Consider the following 19,970-nt stretch of genomic DNA (forward strand, 5'->3'; position numbering starts at 1 on the left):
TTCCCCACAGTGGAAACATGCAGGGAAAAGGATGTGGTCTGATAGAAGAAGTGATTTGTTTGTCATAAAATATAGTGAAAGAAAGAAATAATCTATAAATCTATAATCTGTATATTTGTTTATTTCTATCATTGGTAGTATTATCTGTTGGGTTGAAAGGGAAAAATAAAGAATATAATAAAAAGAAAATTGTGAAAACTTACATCAAATTGACGAATAATTGAATAATATAATAAAAACTGTAAAAATTGCTGATTGTAACTTCATATTTGAGTCCCAGGCAGCCACCAGGGGGCGATAGATACACCTTGTAGGTCATTAACCCAGCCACCTCCGTGTTAGCAGACATGGACCAAACATCAAAATCCTTTTTCCTCAACGACGGTTTCTGTGATTTGAGGAAGTTCTCATCACACCTGTTCGTGTCTGTTTTTAATTAGTTAATTGATGATGAGTCATGATTGACAGCTAAGGTTAAACTCGTGACCCCTGTGACCTGCAGAGCCTGCGTTCGGCGTCATGAAGCAAAGAGCCTCACGATCGTATCCTTGAGACCTCGGAGATCTTAGGTATCGAACCTCTGCGTCTTCAGGGAATCCAGTCCACCGGGCAGATCACCAGGGGGGCGGTGTTCTTCCCGTTGTCATGGAGACAGGGGTTGAAGTAGGGATAGAGCGGCTCGCTGAACGAGCACCAGCTGTACGTGTAGATGTGAGTCTTTGCGTCCGGGTCGTAGAAGGACACCGACCCTTCCTCGTAGTCCAGGAAGATGCCCACCTTCTGCGGGGTTTCCTGGAGCTGGAGGGTGATGCAGGGGCTGGTGCAGGCGCTCAGGCTCCCCCCCTTGCGCCGGCAGATCGCCCAGTAGCCGCTGTCCGGACGCACCGTGATGGCGCCCTTGGTGTTGATGGACTCCCGGGCCACGCCGAGGTCCCAGTCCGTTTTATCCCCAACCTGAAAAACCACACACACAACACACGTTAGGAAAAAGTGCTATTATCAAAGATCCCATAAGGAAAACTGAGCATCTTGCAGCCACAAGGGGGCGTACAAAGTGATTTTGTGTGTCTGTTTCAGTATAGTGAAATTGCAAAGCACCTTTAGTATGGAGGACCATACATGACTTAAGTATAAATAAATACAGAAATAAATGTATAAATAAATACAGAAATAAATTAATTAATAAAAAAGGAAATACAGAAATTAATACAGAAATAAATAAATAAATACGTACAGAAATGTCTAAATAAAGGTCTTAAATATATTTCCACATTTATTTATTTCCTTATTTATTTATTTCTGTATTCATTTATACATTTACTTATTTATTTATTTATTTATACTTAAGTCATGTATGGTCCTCCATACTTTAGAGCCACAAGAGGAATCATTTGTATTTACTGATCCTGGTCTTTTATTTAATTCGTTATTTTTAGTGAAAATATAAAGACATTCATTCAGAATTGATGGATTAGTAAAGTCAGAGCCATTAGTGGTGGAGCTCTTATTCTGGAGGGGAACAAATGTTGGTATTTGTTCAGTTAATAACATTTAATTGGTGCTAGTCACGGCCTTGAGCTCCGACCTGAACTTCCCAGTAGCGTCTCCCGGAGGTGAAGCTTTGTTCTCCCAGGACGGAGACGCAGGCGCTGAACCTGCGGGGGGCGTCAGCGAGCGAGGGTCTCCTCTGGGTGCTGAGACTCACCTGAGGACCAACAACACACATCCATCACGTTCACATGTCATCGCAGAAACAAACGATTTGTGAGTATAACTGAGAGAGTTGTGTTGGATTTGTCTTTTTACCTTTTTCCCGTCGGTGGACAGAAGCAGCCAACTCGAGGCCGTCACCGGATCCAGAGTGACGTCCACTGGAGACAGAGACACACACACGAGGGACACATGTGGGATGTCATCATTGTGTAATTGTTCAATTAATTATAGGAATGTTACAAACCATAATTAAAATAATGGATCTATCACTCAAACCACTTACTGCCCATTCAGAAAGGTCTGAATGTAAAAGGGAAACCGAAGAGTAAAAAACTATTTTCTATTATTACTTTTAAAACGTTTTGTTGTTGTTGTTGTTGTTTAAGGATGATTTTATTCTCTTTTCAGGAAACATAACCATCACCATTATTTACACAATGAAATCCAAACCCGTACCTGCATGTTGACTTATCTTGCACATTTCTGTGAACGACAGAAGAAGAACTGGTCATGACAACAACTGCAGGTGGAGAATGAATTGATTAACGTCTGGAACTCAGAGGTCAGAGGTCACTGACCTTCTGAGGACAGCTTCTTTTCAAGGTCGTGGCAGGTGTCCACCAGCTTGGAGAAGGCCCTCCTCACCGTCCCGATGTAGAGGTCGGAGTGGACTCTGACCTCGGACCAGTCTCTGCTGGGCAGTGGAGCGCTCAGGGGGGGGAAATACTGACACAGGACGACAGGGAAACACGTTCATCAAACACCTGGAAAAGTATTTCTGCTTTTCCAAGGATTGAACAAATCTTTATTGGAACGAAGGAGCAATTTGTGTTCATGAGGTATTTCTGATAAATCCATTAAAGCCTGTTAGACTCTGTGATCTTGATTGCCCCCTGGTGGCTGGCTGCAGGATCGTTTATATGTTTGTTCGAGTGTTTTAAAAACCATCGATTAATTCACTGGTGTTTTATTCTACAGATCTAATAAAGTGTGTGAGCAGGACTCACGTGCAGGAGGTGGAAAGGATCCTCGGTGTTCTCCAGGAGCTGCAGCTCGCCGCGCCTCCTCTGCAGCTCCTCCACCTCCTGCTCCAGCTCCTTCAGAAGCTCCTCCGCTCGCTCCTCGGCCGCCTCCTGCTTCTTCTCGATCTCCTCGATGAGCAGAGCCTGGTTCTTCTCGATGGCGCTGATCACCATGGTGAAGACCTGGACGCTGGTCTGGATCTCCCGGTCGGTCTGGGTCTGCAGTCACATGGTCACACACACCTCAGTCTAGATGCTGGATTTGAGTTTGTTTCATTGTCATTTTCACTTTATATTATTACATTTGACGGCCTTTAACCTTTGGGGGCCACTGTCTGTACCTAGTCTTGGTGGTTGTACAGAAAGCAAGGATGTAACTTATGATTTTGCTCCGATTGACGCTGTTGCAAAATATGACAGAGGGCCAAAGGGGTAACGTGAATTAAAAATTGAGATGAAACTTACTTTGCACATCTCCACCGAGTTCCTGATCTCCTCAACCTTCTTGATTCTGGTCTGGATCATCTGCTGAAACTCGTCCTCAGTTTTCCTGATCTGAGTCTGTGAAGGTCGTGCACGGACAGGTGAAGCAGGTTAGTTCCAAGCAGCAGATAGATGTTGTATCGATGGACTCATGACCTTCCAGGGACCCTGGACATTACAGGTTCTGTGCCTCAGTGTCTTCTCCTCTCACCTTGATCCTCTTGCTCTCCTTCTCGATGGGGACGGTGCTGTGGCGTCGGTGGTCCTTCGCGACGCACTTCACACACACGGGCGTCTGGTCGTCCTTGCAGAACATCTCCAGGAGCTTGTGGTGACTTCCACAGATGTGAGTGAAGGCGCCCGGGACCGTGAGCCGGTGCCTGGTCAGCACGGGTTCCCTGCGGTGAGGAGCCAGGTGACTTTCACAGAACGACTTCCGGCAGTCGAGGCAGGACTGGACCGCTGGTAGCTTGTCTCCGTGGCAACTGTCGCAGGGGACGTTGGTCCCGGAGAATTGTTTCTGGATCGGCTTGGGTTTCGATTTGTGGTTCCGAGACCTTTTGACGCGACACAGATATTTTCAATCAAATACAAAAGAAAAGTGGCCGAAACTGTTGGTTTGATTTTGCACGACGTCGTTAACAATGTACCTCACGAAATGACTCGTGATGTCTCTCAAGCCGACGTTGATCCTGAGCTCTGGGCGGTTCTTGAAGACCTCTTTGCAGATGGGACACACCGACTTGTGTCCCGTGTCCCAGAAGCGTTTGATGCACGCCAGGCAGAAGTTGTGTCCACACGGGATGGAGGTCGGGTTCTTGAAGGAACCCAAACAGATGCAGCAGCGGAACTGATCCGCGGACATAGCAGAGGCCATGTCTGGGAAAACATGACGTCAAATATCAAGGCGCGGCATGTTGTTGATGTAAAGGAAGTCACATGAATATTATACAAGTTTTCTTCACATTATTCTGCAGATTAGCCGATTCGCTGTCAAATTAATGTGAGAACATTCAAAAGTACATGATTTCGTGATTTGAAAGTATTGAATCATCCAGAAATAAAGTGAATTCTGCACAACAGCAAAGCAGGAACAGAATTTGAAGAAGTAGAGTTATCAAAAAACTATATTTCACTATGTGCAGATGACATTTTTACTCTGTATCACATAACCTTTTAATCCAAAGTCAACCTCATGTTGTTTTGCAAACTTTGAGATTTCCAGGGGTTTGATTGGTTCAGTGTGTAAGTCGATGTTCTTTTGATAAAACACCTTCATTCTTTCGTTAGCTGCAGGAGTTCTAGGTATTTTCTGCTGACAGGAAACAAATCGTCAAATAGCTTTGACGACACGTGACTTCAAGCCTTTTGTTCTGCTGCTTCAAAAGGAGAATGTCCAAAGGTTAAGAAGTCGATCTTTAAAAAAGCATAGAAGCAGATAAGTCCCTGAGAAGAAGTGGTGTCTTACCGGTGTGGGTCGGTGGAGAGATGCTCCTCAACAGCTGTGTTGAATCAATCTGTTCTCAGAGCGACTGAGTCCTGTGAAGACCGATGAGAACAACTCTCCTCCCAGAGAGACGCTGGAGTCCAACTGGTTTTTCTGGTTTCTCCCTATTTGCCTTTGCCAGAATTCACAAAACATTTTAATTGCAGCAGCCACATAATGAAGTGAAAGCTGATCCAAGGAGCTTAATGAAAGCACAGTGGAAACTTCCCCACAATGTTCTCTTCAGACGTCACATGTTCAAATACTCAACAATTCAATGATCACATTTGAAATTAAGCTTTATTTTTAATGCATTTGTGTTGAACGGAGACGCTTTCTGAGCTTTAAGCTTCGTCTCGTTCTCTTCTTCCCTGAACGCAGCGGAGTCATGGATTCGACCTCATTGAAAACTGGTTGAAACGAGTATTATCCCCTTCTAACAGTTAAGTGATGGTGACACAGAAAGGAAATCCTCCGTAGACCAGACGGTTTTCGTTTTGGTTCTTTCACCTTGGTGATTCACTCGGAGGACGAAGCTTCTCAAACTGACGGGAGAGCAGCTTGAGTTGGATTTCTGCACATTGCACTTTGAGGATCGAACCTCGGATTTCCAAAAGGCCGTTGACAACAGATACGTGTGTTGGTCGAGACGTCCTTGGCTCAGCTTCCCCTCGTGACTCCATCGATCTCTTCCTCCAAAGCGCTCTGAGGCAACAGCAGCAGCAGTAAGAAGATTAAATAACAACGCTCTGCTCTCCTCCACGGTGAAGCTGGGGTCAAACTGCACCCTGTCATTAAACTCTAATCAAACAACAGCACAACTAAGTGTGTACACATTGAAATGAACTGTGCTGGAGGCTGCTAGTTCAAAACATTACATGAGATCAGATCTCGCTGGAACTCCGGAGTGAATGCGTTCCCATGGCAGTGGGAGGATTAAATAATGGATTGGTCTTAATGGGATAATAAGCATGTATCTACGTATAGAACTGGGTGGAGTACACAACAGCTGAACTATTGTGTTCCACCTCCCACTCTTCTGCAGCCACTCCCAATCATAATCATACTAATCATGCTGATAATTACAATGTTGTGTCATTATTGTTTCAACGCATTGATGTTACTGTTGCTCTGCTGGAAAGACTTTGTGTTGCAGACGCCATCTACTGGTCACGTGTGGTAGGTCCCAGCTCAGGTTGATCATAAGAAATCTGTGTGTATTGTTTGGTGCTTGTGAGAAATGAATAAGAAAAGTTCACGTTGAAGCTATGATTTAGATCTGATTGATAACTTTGTGTTAACTGGTTCAGAAGTGATGAGTCAGAAACCAGACGTCCCAACATTTACAGAAATTCAGAATTTGTAAACTTTCAGAGTCGCTGCTCCACTTTTAGGTTCAGTTGGATTCTATCATTCAATAATTCATTATTCAGATCAGTCCAACACCACAAATCACAAATATTACACTCACACAACTTTATTTGTAATAGAAGATACAGACAGTGACGGACTCGGTGCCGTACGACTACGATCAAAGAAAACTTCACCGCACACACGTTAATAAATCAGTTTACACAGAGGGAACTTTCAATGACTCACTCAATCTGGAACAACATAATTGATTAATTATGAAATTATATAAAAACAGGAGGAATAAACAAGAAGAGAAAGTGATAAAAACAAATTGAGCAAGAGGTCAGAGTAAATTAGATTCTTTGTGTTTTCTATTATACAAATTACTTTTATATTTGTGTAACGTTGTGCTGATGATATGTGTTTATTTAGTTCTGATGATTTTATTATGAATTATTAGTTCAACCTGCTCCTGGATTGAGTCACGAGAACAAAACAGCTGCTTCTTTCTTCTCTGGATTAACAAGTAGCCTGCGGCCTATCGCCACCTAGTGGAGCAGTCAGAACATTACAGGAAATTGTATATAATTCACTCATTTCATGAAGAACTTCAGTTGAGGAAGTGTTCATAAAAAATCATATTAAAAATCAACTTAGTAAACTAAATATGCATGATTTATAAAAGAAGCTGAAGTCAAATTAAGTTATTTCTGTTTGTCTGAAGCTTAAATGTTTAAATGGACGTTTGCAGCGACGCCTCGTTGTTGTTTTGCGGAGGCAGAACATTTGTTAGTGTGTTGTCAGGTTTGACTTCATGGTTTGTGCGTTCGTGCTGGAAACAGACAACAGACACGTGTCAGTTCAACACTTTGCATCAGAGAAGACGACAAAGCTTTGCATCGGTTTTACATCTGTTTTGAGATCATGGAAAAAAGGTTTCAATTCGTCCACGTTCCATTTAAATGAGTTCTGATATTTCTTTCATGAGCAGGGTCATTCTTTTAGATTTTGAGAATAAGTGCGGTGTAAGTGATTATTGTGTAAATGTTCAGTCAGTTTTTTTAAGTCTCAGTTCTCTTCTTCTTTGTGGAAGATATTTTCATCAGCCTTTTTGATCCATGCAGTTTTGAAACCTTCCGTCATCCCTCTCTTTTTCATCTCGGCCGTTATCTGAAAAACAAAAATATTTGTAACAATAAAAGTGGTGAAATTATTCTAGAAAACACACTAAACAAATTCTGGCTTTGTTATTTTAACACTTTTTATGTGTAGTCAGATGTTTGTTATGCAAATATGGAAATGTTTCAGGTTAATAGATGGAGATTAAGTAGCTCAGACAGATATATATATAAATCCATAAACCCACATGTGTGAGGAAATTACCAGATTCAAGATGGCGTCCGTCACTTCGGGTTCGTTCAGGCTGATCGTGGATTTCAGAACTTTCACTTTAATAACAAACAGGTGCCTCATTTCTGATAATGAAAGAGAAAAAACATATTAATTAAAATGTGAACGTAAACTGCCTAAAATGACTGAAGGAGGCGGGGTTTATGACCTATACTGCAGCCAGCCACCAGGGGGATGGAGATGATTTGGCTTCAGTTTCTCGGGAGACTTGAGTTTAGAGTATATCTGTGTTTATGAATATATCAACATGAAAATAACTCACTGCTATGGCACATGAAGGGATGCTTCTCATCACAGGGTCTTTCCAGCCACTTTCCAGGGCTAACGGCTCCGATCTTGCTGGTCACGCAGTTTCCAGATCCAAAGAACGGGCGTTCATCCATCCAGTTTCCAAATGAAGAGTCGGTCCCATCTGACCAGTGGGAGAAGGTGCGTCTGTGGAGGCCGATCAAAGCCTTCTGGCCACTGGGAACCAGCTGCTTGATGATGGTGTTCTCAGTTTCATTGCGGACACTGGCCAGGTCCGTGTGGTGCAGCCGGCAGTGCGCCTGAGCATCGAACCAGTTCTTCATATCACTGATATAGAAATATCTCTCTGGGGAAATGAGCGGAAAGCCTGAAAGAATTTTTTAAAAGGTCAGATACAGTTTGCTTTGGATTAAAAAACAATATTTTCATGAGCAAATAACCTTTTACAGTTATTTCCCTAAAAAACTAAATCTAAATAACCGAAACAAGTAAATTACAAATGCTCACCATGTATGTTTGTCTTGTCGTAGCAGATGAAAGGTCGGGGGGTGCTGCACCGATGATCTCTCCACCAACCATCCAACATGGAGACACACAGATGCTTCAGAGATCTGCTGGCATCGGGTTGACCTTGTGCCCACATCTGAAAGTGCTGATTGTTCTGTGTATTGAGACCACGATCTCTCATGGACCAGAACCACTTCTGGGGTCTGTCGTACGTTCCGATCCACGCGTCTCCCTGGAAACCAGGAGCAGCTGCGATCAGACGCTGCACCTCCTCCATGTTCTCCACCGTGGCCAGGTCAGCGTGCTTCTCTCTGCAGAAGGTCCTCGCCCCCGACCACGTCTTCGGTTCACCGACGTAGACGTAATGATGGAGGCACGAACACACTCCTGCCAGCAGACACAGGAAGATGAAAAGATCTAAGAACACGAAGAGGCTGTTTGAGTGAGAGCGTTTCAGAGTCTGAACGGGAAATCAAGGAGTTCTGCTCTCAGACTGAAGACCCCACTCTGGAGTAAAGACAGAAAACCTAGGATTTCCATATAAAGTGTTAGGAGCCGACATGAAACCCCTTCACATTAGATCTCAACACATGTGGACTGACCTGATAGAAGGAGAACACACAGCACGGCCCTTCTTACACCTGTGGAACCAAAACAAATATACAACAAATATATAAACCTACTCAGGACGATTTGTGTACAATTACTTCAAAGCAGTTTCTCGGCTAATCAATAAAAAGTAGCTGATATATTTGAAATGTTTCTTCTACATATGTTTCTTACCTGAATTAACTGGACTGTCGGATGGTGACATGTTCAATTCTTCTCCTTCGACTCCGACTCAATCTTAAACTGTCACCAGTTCTAATCCTTATCTCACTCGCTCTGGTCTATTTGAGTCTTTTTCTTCCTCTTGCTTCTGATTTTGATTGCAAATCGAATCCCTCCTTATGCAAATCCTGTCATGTGATCTTCTCCGTCCCGTCACAGCAGCTGAACGCGAGTGTGTCTGATTTCAGTTTCCTACAAATGACCCTGAAACATGTGGGAGCAAACCACTGATCTGCTGATGAGTGGACGACCCAAAGATTTCACTCAGGACATTTATATCTCACGAATGAAACAGGAATAGTTAGAAAAATTCAGGATTTGGAAAATAATGTCATATTATGATTATTATTGAGTGTCGCAATTGAGAAGAAAGTCATATTTTACAAAAAATAAAGTCTTGAGAGAATTCCCTCCAGGTCTGTGAGGATCTTCCTTCAGAATAAACTCAGTTTCTTTCTTTTCAAAGTGCTGATACTTCCGATCATGTGGAGCTGATGCTGATTAAAGTGTTTTGTTATTTGTGAAACTTAAACTAAAGTCAAAACTTATCAGTCTGCTTCACTTTCCTCAGCAGACTGACAGAAATCCCTCAATTTTTGAAGTGTTGTTGTAAATTTAAAAGAACTTTTACAGAACCGGACCCTGGAAGTCTCCTGGTGGATGAAGCTGCAGCTTCAGGGTCACGGCTGGTTTATGAATCGTCCTCTGTGCCGTCGCGCTGCGTTGAACGATGAAAATCAGATGTAAAGCCTCTCTGCCTCACCTGATGCAAACACTATGCTAACATGAGGCCACGCACGGCTGCACGTCTGGATCAGTGGAGAGAGCTTTACAATAAATCACAATCCCGTTGTGTTTTTAATGCAACAACTGATATTTGTTGGTTGAACGGTCCCGTCGGTGGTTTTAAACAAACGCTCTGAGGTCGAGGTTATGGAAATAAATACGTGTGGAAACGTTTCAAACCAGCGGCTGTGAGCGTCCACAACCGCGAAAGAAGGTTCAGCAATCCTGCTGTTACACTGCAGGATCGGGTATTTAGGCAGAAAACTAACATGTGGTCTGTGAACCCGATGTGTGTGAATAGAGACTTCAGGTGATCAAAGCCAATTCGCTGTGATCTTACTGACTGCAAATCATTTTCTGGACATTTTTTGATTCCAATTTATTGAGACATTTCATGGATTTTAACCAGTTTCTGCCTGAACTTTGAAATTAAAGTAGAATTAACTTTCTGTGTATTTATTTTCTACATAATTCAGTTATACCACATGCTGTTTGTACTTAATGAGCTTGTAAAATCCTCCCATTCCCAAAGTGAGGCTCCTATTCAGAGCAAAAGGTTAAACTGACTTTCCAGGTAGAAGAGGAAACAGTTTCTAACACAATCTGACTCCTCATGTTTCACACGTTGACCGAATGGCCGCAGCCGTGACCTCATGGTCATGAAAATGCAAACCTGCAGCCGTCTACGTGTCGGGCTGCTGCTCAGCGTCTGTGCTGCAGGTGTGTAACAACGTGTGGGGAATGTTAACCATTGGACTCTTTGCACCACACCCACGAGGCAAACACTCATTCCCCGTGTGAGAGCTGCTATTATGATTATTACACACTGTGTACTCACACTCGCCAAGTCAAACATAATGGGAGTGTGGCACCAGTGACCAGTGAGCTGAGGGTGTGAGTGCTGCTGTTGGAAGAACAGGTTGTTAAACTGTGGAACAGGCTTCAGGCCGGGTGGAGGAATAACTGTGATGACGTTTCATTTTCCTGTTTGACGGCTGTTCACTCGTTCACACCACGGGAGAGTCGCCTGCCACGAGACCAGATCCACCAGGAAGCTCCTGCAGGTAAGAACCAGATCGAAGACAAGCTGCCGTCGAGATGTGGATTATTTAAAAGATTTATTTAATCCACAAAATGTACAGTGACTGAGACTCATTCTGTTTTTCTGTCTCAAATGTTTCTTCATGTTCACTGATCAAATTTGCTGAAATGTTATTAAATGCTGCTGCTCTTTGTGTGTGAAGTTAAATCCTCTCCGTCCTTATGATTGTATTGTTCTTCTACTTTGTAAATATAAAGTATAATAGACGGTTTTATATGACTCGACTTTTTAATACAACTGGGGCAAAGTTGATGCTTCACTAAGTTGTTTGCCTGCTTGGATCGGTTCCATATGTTAAAACAAAATGCTCCTTGTGAAACCAGACTGTCTCGTCCGTGTAAATATGACAAATAAATATATACATATATTGTTATAAAAAGAAATATTGTGTCACACAACTTTCTGTCAATCCATAAAGAATCTCGACAGTTTTGAATGTATTTGTTAACACTGCTAAAACGGTCATTTCTGTACTTCTGCTATGAAGTATTCCTCGTGTGTTATTTAGATAACGAAAGTTTTCAATCGTTTAAACAAGTTTTTGATCCTGGTTTTCAGCTCCACTTCTGAGAATGGTTCTCTCATTCATATTTATAAACAGTCAATGGATTTTTCTCGTCTAATTCTCGGCATGAAAAGTCAATAAATGAGTTTCTTTAAAGTCAAGAGTTCTGACTGGAAACACGTTCACAAACAAGTAAATATACTGAATCCCTCGTGTAGCGCCCTCTACTGTCTACACACTTTAAACCCAAACAACTCGTTCTGACAGGTCGAGTGTGTCTGTGTGTGTCTGTGTGTGTCTGTGTGTGTCTGTGGATGATGGGCGTGTTTGTTGTTGGTGTTTAACCGAATCAGTTGAGAAAACTATGACTCACACACCAAACAGACCACATCTTTTCCTCTTTCTACTCTCAACTGTTGGTTTAACGTTACAAATCTTTGCCTTTACTTCCTCTGTTAAAGATCCTCTTCCACCGATCACCTAACTTCCCTTTCTCTGTTTCTCCTCCCTGCTCAGTGGAATAATGGCCTCCGCCTCAGGCACCATGTTGCCAGAGAAGCAGTTCCAGTGCCCCATGTGTCAGCAGGTGTTCACCGACCCGGTCACCACTCCCTGCGGTCACAACTTCTGCCAGGCCTGCCTCCACAGCGCCTGGGACGGCCCGGACGTCTGCCAGTGTCCCACCTGCCACCGGTCCTTCAGCCCCCGGCCCGAGACCAGCATCAACTCTGCCTTCAAGGAGCTGGCGGACACGCTGAGGAACATGGTGGTCTGCTCCTCGGCCCCCCCGCTGGCCGCGGCCCAGCCCGGTGAGGTGGTGTGCGACGTCTGTGCCGCCGCGTCCCTGCAGGTCAGGGCCCTGAAGTCCTGTCTGGTGTGTCTGACCTCGTACTGCGCCGCCCACCTGGAGCCTCACCAGAGGGTCTCCACCCTGAAGATACACAAGCTGATCGAGCCGGTGAAGGACCTGCAGGACCGGATGTGCAAGAAGCACGAGAGGCTGCTGGAGATGTTCTGCAGGGACGAGCAGAAGTGTGTGTGTCTGTTCTGCACCGAGACGGAGCACAAAGGTCACCGGGCCGTGGCCATCGAGGACGAGAGCCGGGAGAGGAAGGTACCCGGAGTTCACCCGATAATATTATCAAGAGACAAGAACATTCCTGCAGGTTTCGTGTTGGAATCGTCAGTTTGAAACCTGTTCGTCTCATTAAACAGTTCTTGTTTTCCGGGTCGTTAGGTCCAGATGAAGAAGACGGAGGCAGACTTCCAGCAGATGATCCACGAGCGTCTGAAGAAAGCAGAGGAGATAAAGAGCTGCCTGAAGCTCAGTGCAGTGAGTCATGGAATCTACCATTAGAGACACCACTAATCTTAGTTTTCCTGCCTTTAGTTCTCCAGATATAAACATTTAAACTCTTTCTGTGGTGGAGTAACGTGGGAGAAGATTGATAACAGAAGGCGTCTTCCTGATCTCTGTCTCCTCCTCCAGGTGAGTGCCGAGAGGGAGAAGAAGGAGAGCGACCGTCTCTTCTCGTCTCTGATTCGCTACGTCCAGGAGAGACAAGCCGAGGTCTCCACGGAGGTGGAGGAGAAGCAGCAGGCGGCCGAGAGGAGGGCGGAGGAGCTGGTCACGGAGCTGCAGCAGGAGGTCACGGAGCTGCGGAGGAGAAACACCGAGCTGGAGGAGCTGAGGACCTCTGAGGACCATCTGCACGTCCTGCAGGTTCGGAGGACAGATCGGTTTTTGAGTTTTGGATCTCAGTTCAATTAAATCCACTCACGATGAAGACCTTTCTCTCTTTGTGTTCTCAGAGGTTTCCCTCCGTCACGTCGCCTCCACCCTCCAGACAGTGGACGGAGACCAGCGTCCACCCGGAGCTCTGTGTGGGCACCACGAGGAGAGCGCTGTCCAAGGTGGGCCACACCCTGAAGAACGAGCTGGACGGCCTGAAGCTACAAGGTGAAGTGATGCCAGCAGCCAAGTCAACTCGTCGTTCAAACACGATATTACTGGAATCAAACTAAATTCCTCATTAAAGCTTTTAATTGATGTTTGTTTGTTCTTCCCACAGAGATGAAACGGATGCAGAAATATGCAGGTACGACCTCCCTGAGCATAATTTAACTTAATTTAAATACAATACTTTAGTTAAATACAAGTTAAAGTGTTTAATATTATTGGATTAATTTCATCTCCTCCCCTCTGGGAGGCGCTACAGATCTCTGTTTACCGAAACCTCCAGGCACAAAAACAGTTTCTTCCCAATCTTTACAGTAACCACTGTACAGTTACTCCCGAAATTATATTATATTATATATATTATAATTATATTTAATTATGTTTATTTATTTCACCCTCACTGTATAACCGTAATACACATACCGTTTAATATTTATCCCTGCACTTATTTTCTTAGACCGTCGCACTGTTTGTATTTTGTATTGTTTTTGTGACTGTTTGTATTGTTTTGTGTTGTGTTGTGTATTCTGTGTAAGCACACTTTATTTATTTATTTTGTGAGCCACTTTACCAAGTCAAATTCCCTGCTTGTGCAAAACTTACTTGGCCAATAAACCTGATTCTGATTCAAAAATGGTTTGATGGCGTCGCCCCCTTGTGGTGGACAACGCTTCATGCGGCTCCTTTAACTGGATTTCCGCCCCCTAGTGGAAGTGGAGTTGGACCCGGACACCGCCCACCCGAACATTGTGCTGTCGGCCGACGGGAAGCGGGCGGGCCGCGGCGAGCTGCTGCACGTCGTCCCCGACAACCCGCAACGCTTCGACCCGGTGATCTGCGTCCTGAGCAGGAGCGGCTTCCTGTCCGGGAGGTTCTACTACCAGGTCCACTTCCCCTTTAAGACGCCTTAACATAACTGAGGTTCTACTACCAGGTCCACTTCCCCTTTAAGACACCTTAACATAACTGACAGCAGCTGAAGTGTTCTGGATATTAAATCCAGTGGTGGGAAGTAACGTAGTAGAAATACTTTGTTACTGTACTTAAGTAGATTTTTCACATATCTGTACTTTACTTGAGTATTTATTTTCCTGACGACTTTTTACTTTTACTCGTTACATTTGAACAAAAATATGTGTACTTTCTACTTCTTACATTCTCAAACTGGCTCGTTACTTGAGCAGCGGAGGTTGGCGCACCTCTCTCTCTCTCTCTCATATCTCGGGTTTAAAATTTGTAAAATTATACATTATATACATTATATTCATATTGTTATAATTTTTCAGTCAGTTGAGATAAATCTTGAGGAGAAACATGTTGGGTTGTTTTGTGTCTGTATAGGCCTACTATAAAAAGCACTTTGCATTTTTAATTATGGTACTTGTACTTTTGATACTTAAGTACATTTCAACACCAGATACTTTTGGTACTTAAGTACTTTTAATATGAGCTACTTTAAGACTTTTACTCAAGTTATTTTCTGACGGGTGACTTTTACTTTTACCGAAGTCACTTTCAGGTCAGATATCTGTACTTCTACTCAAGTATGGCTTTCAAGTACTTTATACACCACTGATTAAATCTCTTGGTTTTCAGGTGGAGGTGGGGACAAAGACCTTCTGGGACCTGGGCGTGGTCAAAGAGTCCGTCAACAGGAAGGGGATGATCACGTCCAAGCCCGAGAACGGCTACTGGACGGTGCGGATGAGGAACGGGGACGAGTACCGGGCTCTGGACTCGCCCTCGGTCCTCCTGTCCCTCCGGGACAAGCCTCAGACGGTCGGGGTCTTCACGGACTACGAGGCCGGGACGGTGTCCTTCTTCAACGTGGACAACGGGTCTCACATCTACAGCTTCACCGGGTGCCTGTGGTCCGAGAGGATCTTCCCCTTCTTCAGCCCCGGGGTTTGTGATGAGGGGAAGAACACGGCGGCGTTAGTCATCACCGCCGTCAATCCTGAGACTTAGAGGACGAGTCTCCCGCCGTTCTGAGGCTGAAGATGATCCAGAGATGATTCAATATTTAAAAACATGAATCAACTTTTAACTATTAAACCAGCAGCTTGATGACAACTTTGAGTGTGAACAAGAGAAAGTTTCCTCCTGACTGAGAGTCACAACCTGTCTCAAGCAGCTGCAGCTGAAGAGTGAAGCTGAACTGAGATCAGTTAGAAACACTCTGAAGTTATTAAAAACCAGAAATTTCCGTTGTGTGAAGTGTTGCTTTAAAAGTTAAATATTGTTTTACTGCCCATCAGCACTTCTCAAAGATTTTCCCATACTCACAAATCCTGAGATTTAAGTGAACTACTGATGAATATATGAATAAAGTTACTATTGAAAAACAATCTTTACTTTTTTATTTTATATAAACTAATCACAAACATTGCTTTGTCGTGTTTTTATCAACTCAGTCTTGATCGTAAATGAACATGGACGACATGACAGCTCTGGTTCACATGCAGATTGTGTTTATAGAGATCAGACGATAAACAACACACATCACCAGGTCACGTTCTCGTCTCTTCGCCCGAGTGTTCGCTCCTTTTTACTTCATTCAACGTTTTCATGGTACAGAGGGAGACAAATAAATACAGAACAGAACAGAAGAGGTGTGGGTGGGGGGGTGGGGGGTGGTCAAAGGACAACAGTGAGCTCCTCTAAGTCCTGAAGTGAAAAGCAGAGCTACAAGGCAGAAACTGTTCAATCCTGAAAACTTCTTCTGTTAAGATGAGTCAGCCTACGAATCTCAATCTATGGAGAATAATGGCAACTGTGTTTTTACAGAAAGTCGAGTAAATGTCCCCAAAAAAAACACACAAACCCACGAGTGACGGGTGTGTAGAGAGAGAAAGACAAAGCCAGGGGCCCCTCAAACAATGACAGGAACACAGTGATATAAATCATTAAAAAGAATACAAAAAACTTGCGTGGTTGCCTTTTTTCTTTTGGAGATTTTTACTTGAAAAAATACTTTTAAAAAGTAACAAATCAGGAGGAAACAGCTGCGGTGAAAGTTTTTTAGTTTCACACGATAGAGGACGCGTTTAAAAATCAAACAGAGAATTGTGACTTGGTTTTATCCGGGTTAACGTACGACACCTGCGCTAAATTAGACGCACAACTTTTGCTAATATTCTGAACCCGTCCTCTAGGTGCTGGGTGAACATGATCTTGGGAGACGGGGGGGGGCGGGCGGGCGTTGTTTCGGACTAAAGAGAAGATATTCAGCTGAAGAAGAGGAGGAGGACGACATTAAGACTTGTCAGCAGATTTCAGGAGGTTTTCTTTGCTCCTTCTCTTCACGTCCCAGTTGTAGACTCGTGCCATGTCTGAGGAGGGCGGCGAGTTAAAGGAGAAACAGCAGCGGGCGAGCGAGAGCATTTTCATTTTCATTTCATACTCAAGCATTAATCTGAGTCTACGCTACAGCTTGAACATCACATCACTTCAGAAAAAGATCAAATAAAACAACAGATAAATAACATTTCAGTGCGTCTTACAACAAACCCTCCATCGACATGTTAGCCCGACCTGCTTGGACGGTTCGGTGGAAGGATACTGACTTCGATGGTGGTGAACTGGTCTCGCAGGAAATCCAGATCCTCCACGAGCTGCTCCAGGTTGCGTGAGGCCGTGGAGAGGTTCTTCTCCAGGAGCGCCTGCGCCTCATCGATGTCGTACTCCAGCATCACGTTCGCCTTGGACAGGGAAACATGGTGGTTAGGGGTTGGAGGTAGAACAACAGAAATGTATTTATTAAAGCTACTTCATTAATCGTTCTTTTAACTGTTCATGAAGTGGCTTGTAGTGAAATATCATATATAGATCACCATTTCCAGTGTCAAATATTTGACATACAAGTTGCCTGAATTCAATAATTTTTGTATTAAAAAGGTCACGTCTAGTATAAGAAGGTGGTAATGGTGGAACTGTGAAATTCAGAAACAAACCAGGGGTCTCGGGGGGCACCGTTGAGCCATTTTGCGACGCCCATTGAAAATTCCTCCAGAATACGTAAATGTTCACCACTTTCTAACTTTCTGCAAATTTTGGTAAGAATTTGAGAATTTTAACGCCCTCAAAAAGCCAATTCATTTGCCTGAATAATAATAATAATGAAAATTCCTCCAGAATACGTAAATTTTCACCACTTTCTAACTTTCTGCAAATTTTGGAAAGAATTTGAGCATGTTAACGCCCTCAAAAAGCCAATTCATTTGCCTGAATAATAATAATATTGAAAATTCCTCCAGAATACGTAAATTTTCACCACTTTCTAACTTTCTGCAAATTTTTGTAAGAATTTGAGCATGCTAACGCCCTCAAAAAGCCAATTAATTTGCCTGAATAATAATAATAATGAAAATTCCTCCAGTATACATAAATTTTCACCACTTTCTAACTTTCTGCAAATTTTGGTAAGAATTTGAGCATGTTAACGCCCTCAAAAAGCCAATTCATTTGCCTGAATAATAATAATAATGAAAATTCCTCCAGAATACGTAAATTTTCACCACTTTCTAACTTTCTGCAAATTTTGGTAAGAATTTGAGCATGTTAACGCCCTCAAAAAGCCAATTCATTTGCCTGAATAATAATAATAATGAAAATTCCTCCAGAATACGTAAATTTTCACCACTTTCTAACTTTCTGCAAATTTTGGTAAGAATGAGAATTTTAACGCCCTCAAAAAGCCAATTCATTTGCCTGAATAATAATAATAATGAAAATTCCTCCAGAATACGTAAATTTTCACCACTTTCTAACTTTCTGCAAATTTTGGTAAGAATTTGAGCATGTTAACGCCCTCAAAAAGCCAATTCATTTGCCTGAATAATAATAATAATGAAAATTCCTCCAGAATACGTAAATTTTCACCACTTTCTAACTTTCTGCAAATTTTGGTAAGAATTTGAGCATGTTAACGCCCTCAAAAAGCCAATTCATTTGCCTGAATAATAATAATAATGAAAATTCCTCCAGAATACGTAAATTTTCACCACTTTCTAACTTTCTGTAAATTTTGGAAAGAATTTGAGCATGTTAACGCCCTCAAAAAGCCAATTCATTTGCCTGAATAATAATAATAATGAAAATTCCTCCAGAATACGTAAATTTTCACCACTTTCTAACTTTCTGCAAATTTTGGTAAGAATTTGAGAATTTTAACGCCCTCAAAAAGCCAATTCATTTGCCTGAATAATAATAATAATAATAATCCTTAAAATTTCAATAGGGCCTCACCTGACCTGTGATGTCAGTGCTCGGGCCCTAATAAGTAAATCCGAGCTCCACTTACCCCTAACCATAGACAGACTTTGTCGGTGGGCGGCACTGAGGCCTTGCAGTAAACATTGTCAGCCAACAGGAAGTGAGTCTCCATGGGATCTGTGGTTTCCTAAGATATGAAAAGTGCAGAACACAGAAATCTGTCATAATCATGTCTGTAACCCGGCCTGATCAGTAAACACTTTCTAAATAAGCAACAAATCAAAAAACCACGAATAACTCAAACCTAAAGATCAAACAGAAATTCTATTAATGATAGACATCTAATGATTATACTCATAAATAATAAACCACGTTTACCAGGCAGGTTCATCACTATATTCAGCCAGAGCTGGAAAAACAGGTTACAGATGATTTTCCCACAACATTTCAGAGACGGGTCAATAAAAGCGTACTCGCCTTCTTCTTCTGCATGTGTCGGAGGATTTCTAGCGTCTCTGTGATTTGTGGGATCTGGTTTTTCAACCTGGACGTGCAGAGAAATGTGAAAACAATAAATCAAACAGTAGATGTTTGTATTTTGTTCAAAGAGAGAAGCTTGATTGAATATGAGGCGACTTGGTGGAGTGATGATCTGTTACCTTTGTTTCTTCTGGGACAGGTTGAGCTCCATGTACTTGTACTTCTGGTACTGCTCGTCCAGCCGCCTCAGCACCGCGTCCGCCGTGTCGTTGCCGGCCTGCTTCATGAAAGTGTCCACGTCCTCCTGAGACACACAAACATCAAACAAACATCCCGTGGTTACTACGAGTCGTGGGAATCGAACCCTCAATCGCAGCGTAGAGCTCAAAACACATGGAAGCAGCAAAACACATCAGAGCTCAAAACACATGGAAGCAGCAAAACACAAGGAAGCTCAAAACACATGGAAGAAGCATCTTCAGGTTATAACGACAGGAAGTAAGGAGGAGAGAACAGGAAGCTGCGTGATGGAGGTGACACACACACACACACACACACGCACACACAGTCTCTCACAAACACACACACACACACAGTCTCACACACACACACAGTCTCACACACAAACACACACACAGTCTCTCACACACAGTCTCTCACACACACACACAGTCTCACACACACAGTCTCACACACACACAGTCTCACACACACTCACACAGTCTCTCTCTCTCACACACACACAAACACACACACACACACACACAGTCTCACACACAGTCTCTCACACACACGCAGTCTCACACACAGTCTCTCACACACAAACACACAAACACAGTCTCACAGTCTCACACAAACACAGTCTCACA

At 43.2% G+C, this 19,970-nt stretch overlaps 3 protein-coding genes across 3 annotated transcripts in view; 1 reads left to right on the top strand and 2 right to left on the bottom strand.

Moving 5' to 3' along the window:
* Positions 1-588: 588 nt before the first annotated feature.
* On the bottom strand, positions 589-4,095 carry LOC132996264 (E3 ubiquitin-protein ligase TRIM39-like). The gene is made up of 9 exons (XM_061066608.1): positions 3,869-4,095; positions 3,430-3,775; positions 3,201-3,296; positions 2,721-2,954; positions 2,292-2,439; positions 2,170-2,196; positions 1,807-1,871; positions 1,586-1,705; positions 589-954 (listed from the first exon to the last, which is right to left on the bottom strand). The coding sequence occupies exons 1-9, from the start codon at positions 4,093-4,095 to the stop codon at positions 589-591; spliced, it is 1,629 nt and encodes a 542-aa protein (XP_060922591.1).
* Positions 4,096-11,970: 7,875 nt separating this feature from the next.
* Positions 11,971-15,375, top strand: LOC132996136 (E3 ubiquitin-protein ligase TRIM39-like). The gene is made up of 7 exons (XM_061066461.1): positions 11,971-12,561; positions 12,685-12,780; positions 12,937-13,170; positions 13,260-13,407; positions 13,520-13,546; positions 14,116-14,291; positions 15,004-15,375. The coding sequence occupies exons 1-7, from the start codon at positions 11,971-11,973 to the stop codon at positions 15,373-15,375; spliced, it is 1,644 nt and encodes a 547-aa protein (XP_060922444.1).
* A 486-nt stretch (positions 15,376-15,861) lies between these two features.
* vbp1 (von Hippel-Lindau binding protein 1) overlaps positions 15,862-19,970 on the bottom strand; it is a 4,735-nt gene continuing 626 nt past the window's right edge. The window contains exons 2-6 of the mRNA XM_061066143.1: positions 19,281-19,405; positions 19,099-19,165; positions 18,710-18,808; positions 16,970-17,108; positions 15,862-16,739 (exon numbers count right to left, since the gene is read on the bottom strand). Of these exons, the coding sequence (XP_060922126.1) occupies positions 16,663-16,739; positions 16,970-17,108; positions 18,710-18,808; positions 19,099-19,165; positions 19,281-19,405 (507 nt within the window). The 3' untranslated portion in view covers positions 15,862-16,662. The remainder of the gene's footprint in view (positions 16,740-16,969; positions 17,109-18,709; positions 18,809-19,098; positions 19,166-19,280; positions 19,406-19,970) is intronic.

Source organism: Limanda limanda, chromosome 22 (genome assembly GCF_963576545.1).
Source record: "Limanda limanda chromosome 22, fLimLim1.1, whole genome shotgun sequence".
Lineage (NCBI taxonomy): Eukaryota > Metazoa > Chordata > Actinopteri > Pleuronectiformes > Pleuronectidae > Limanda > Limanda limanda.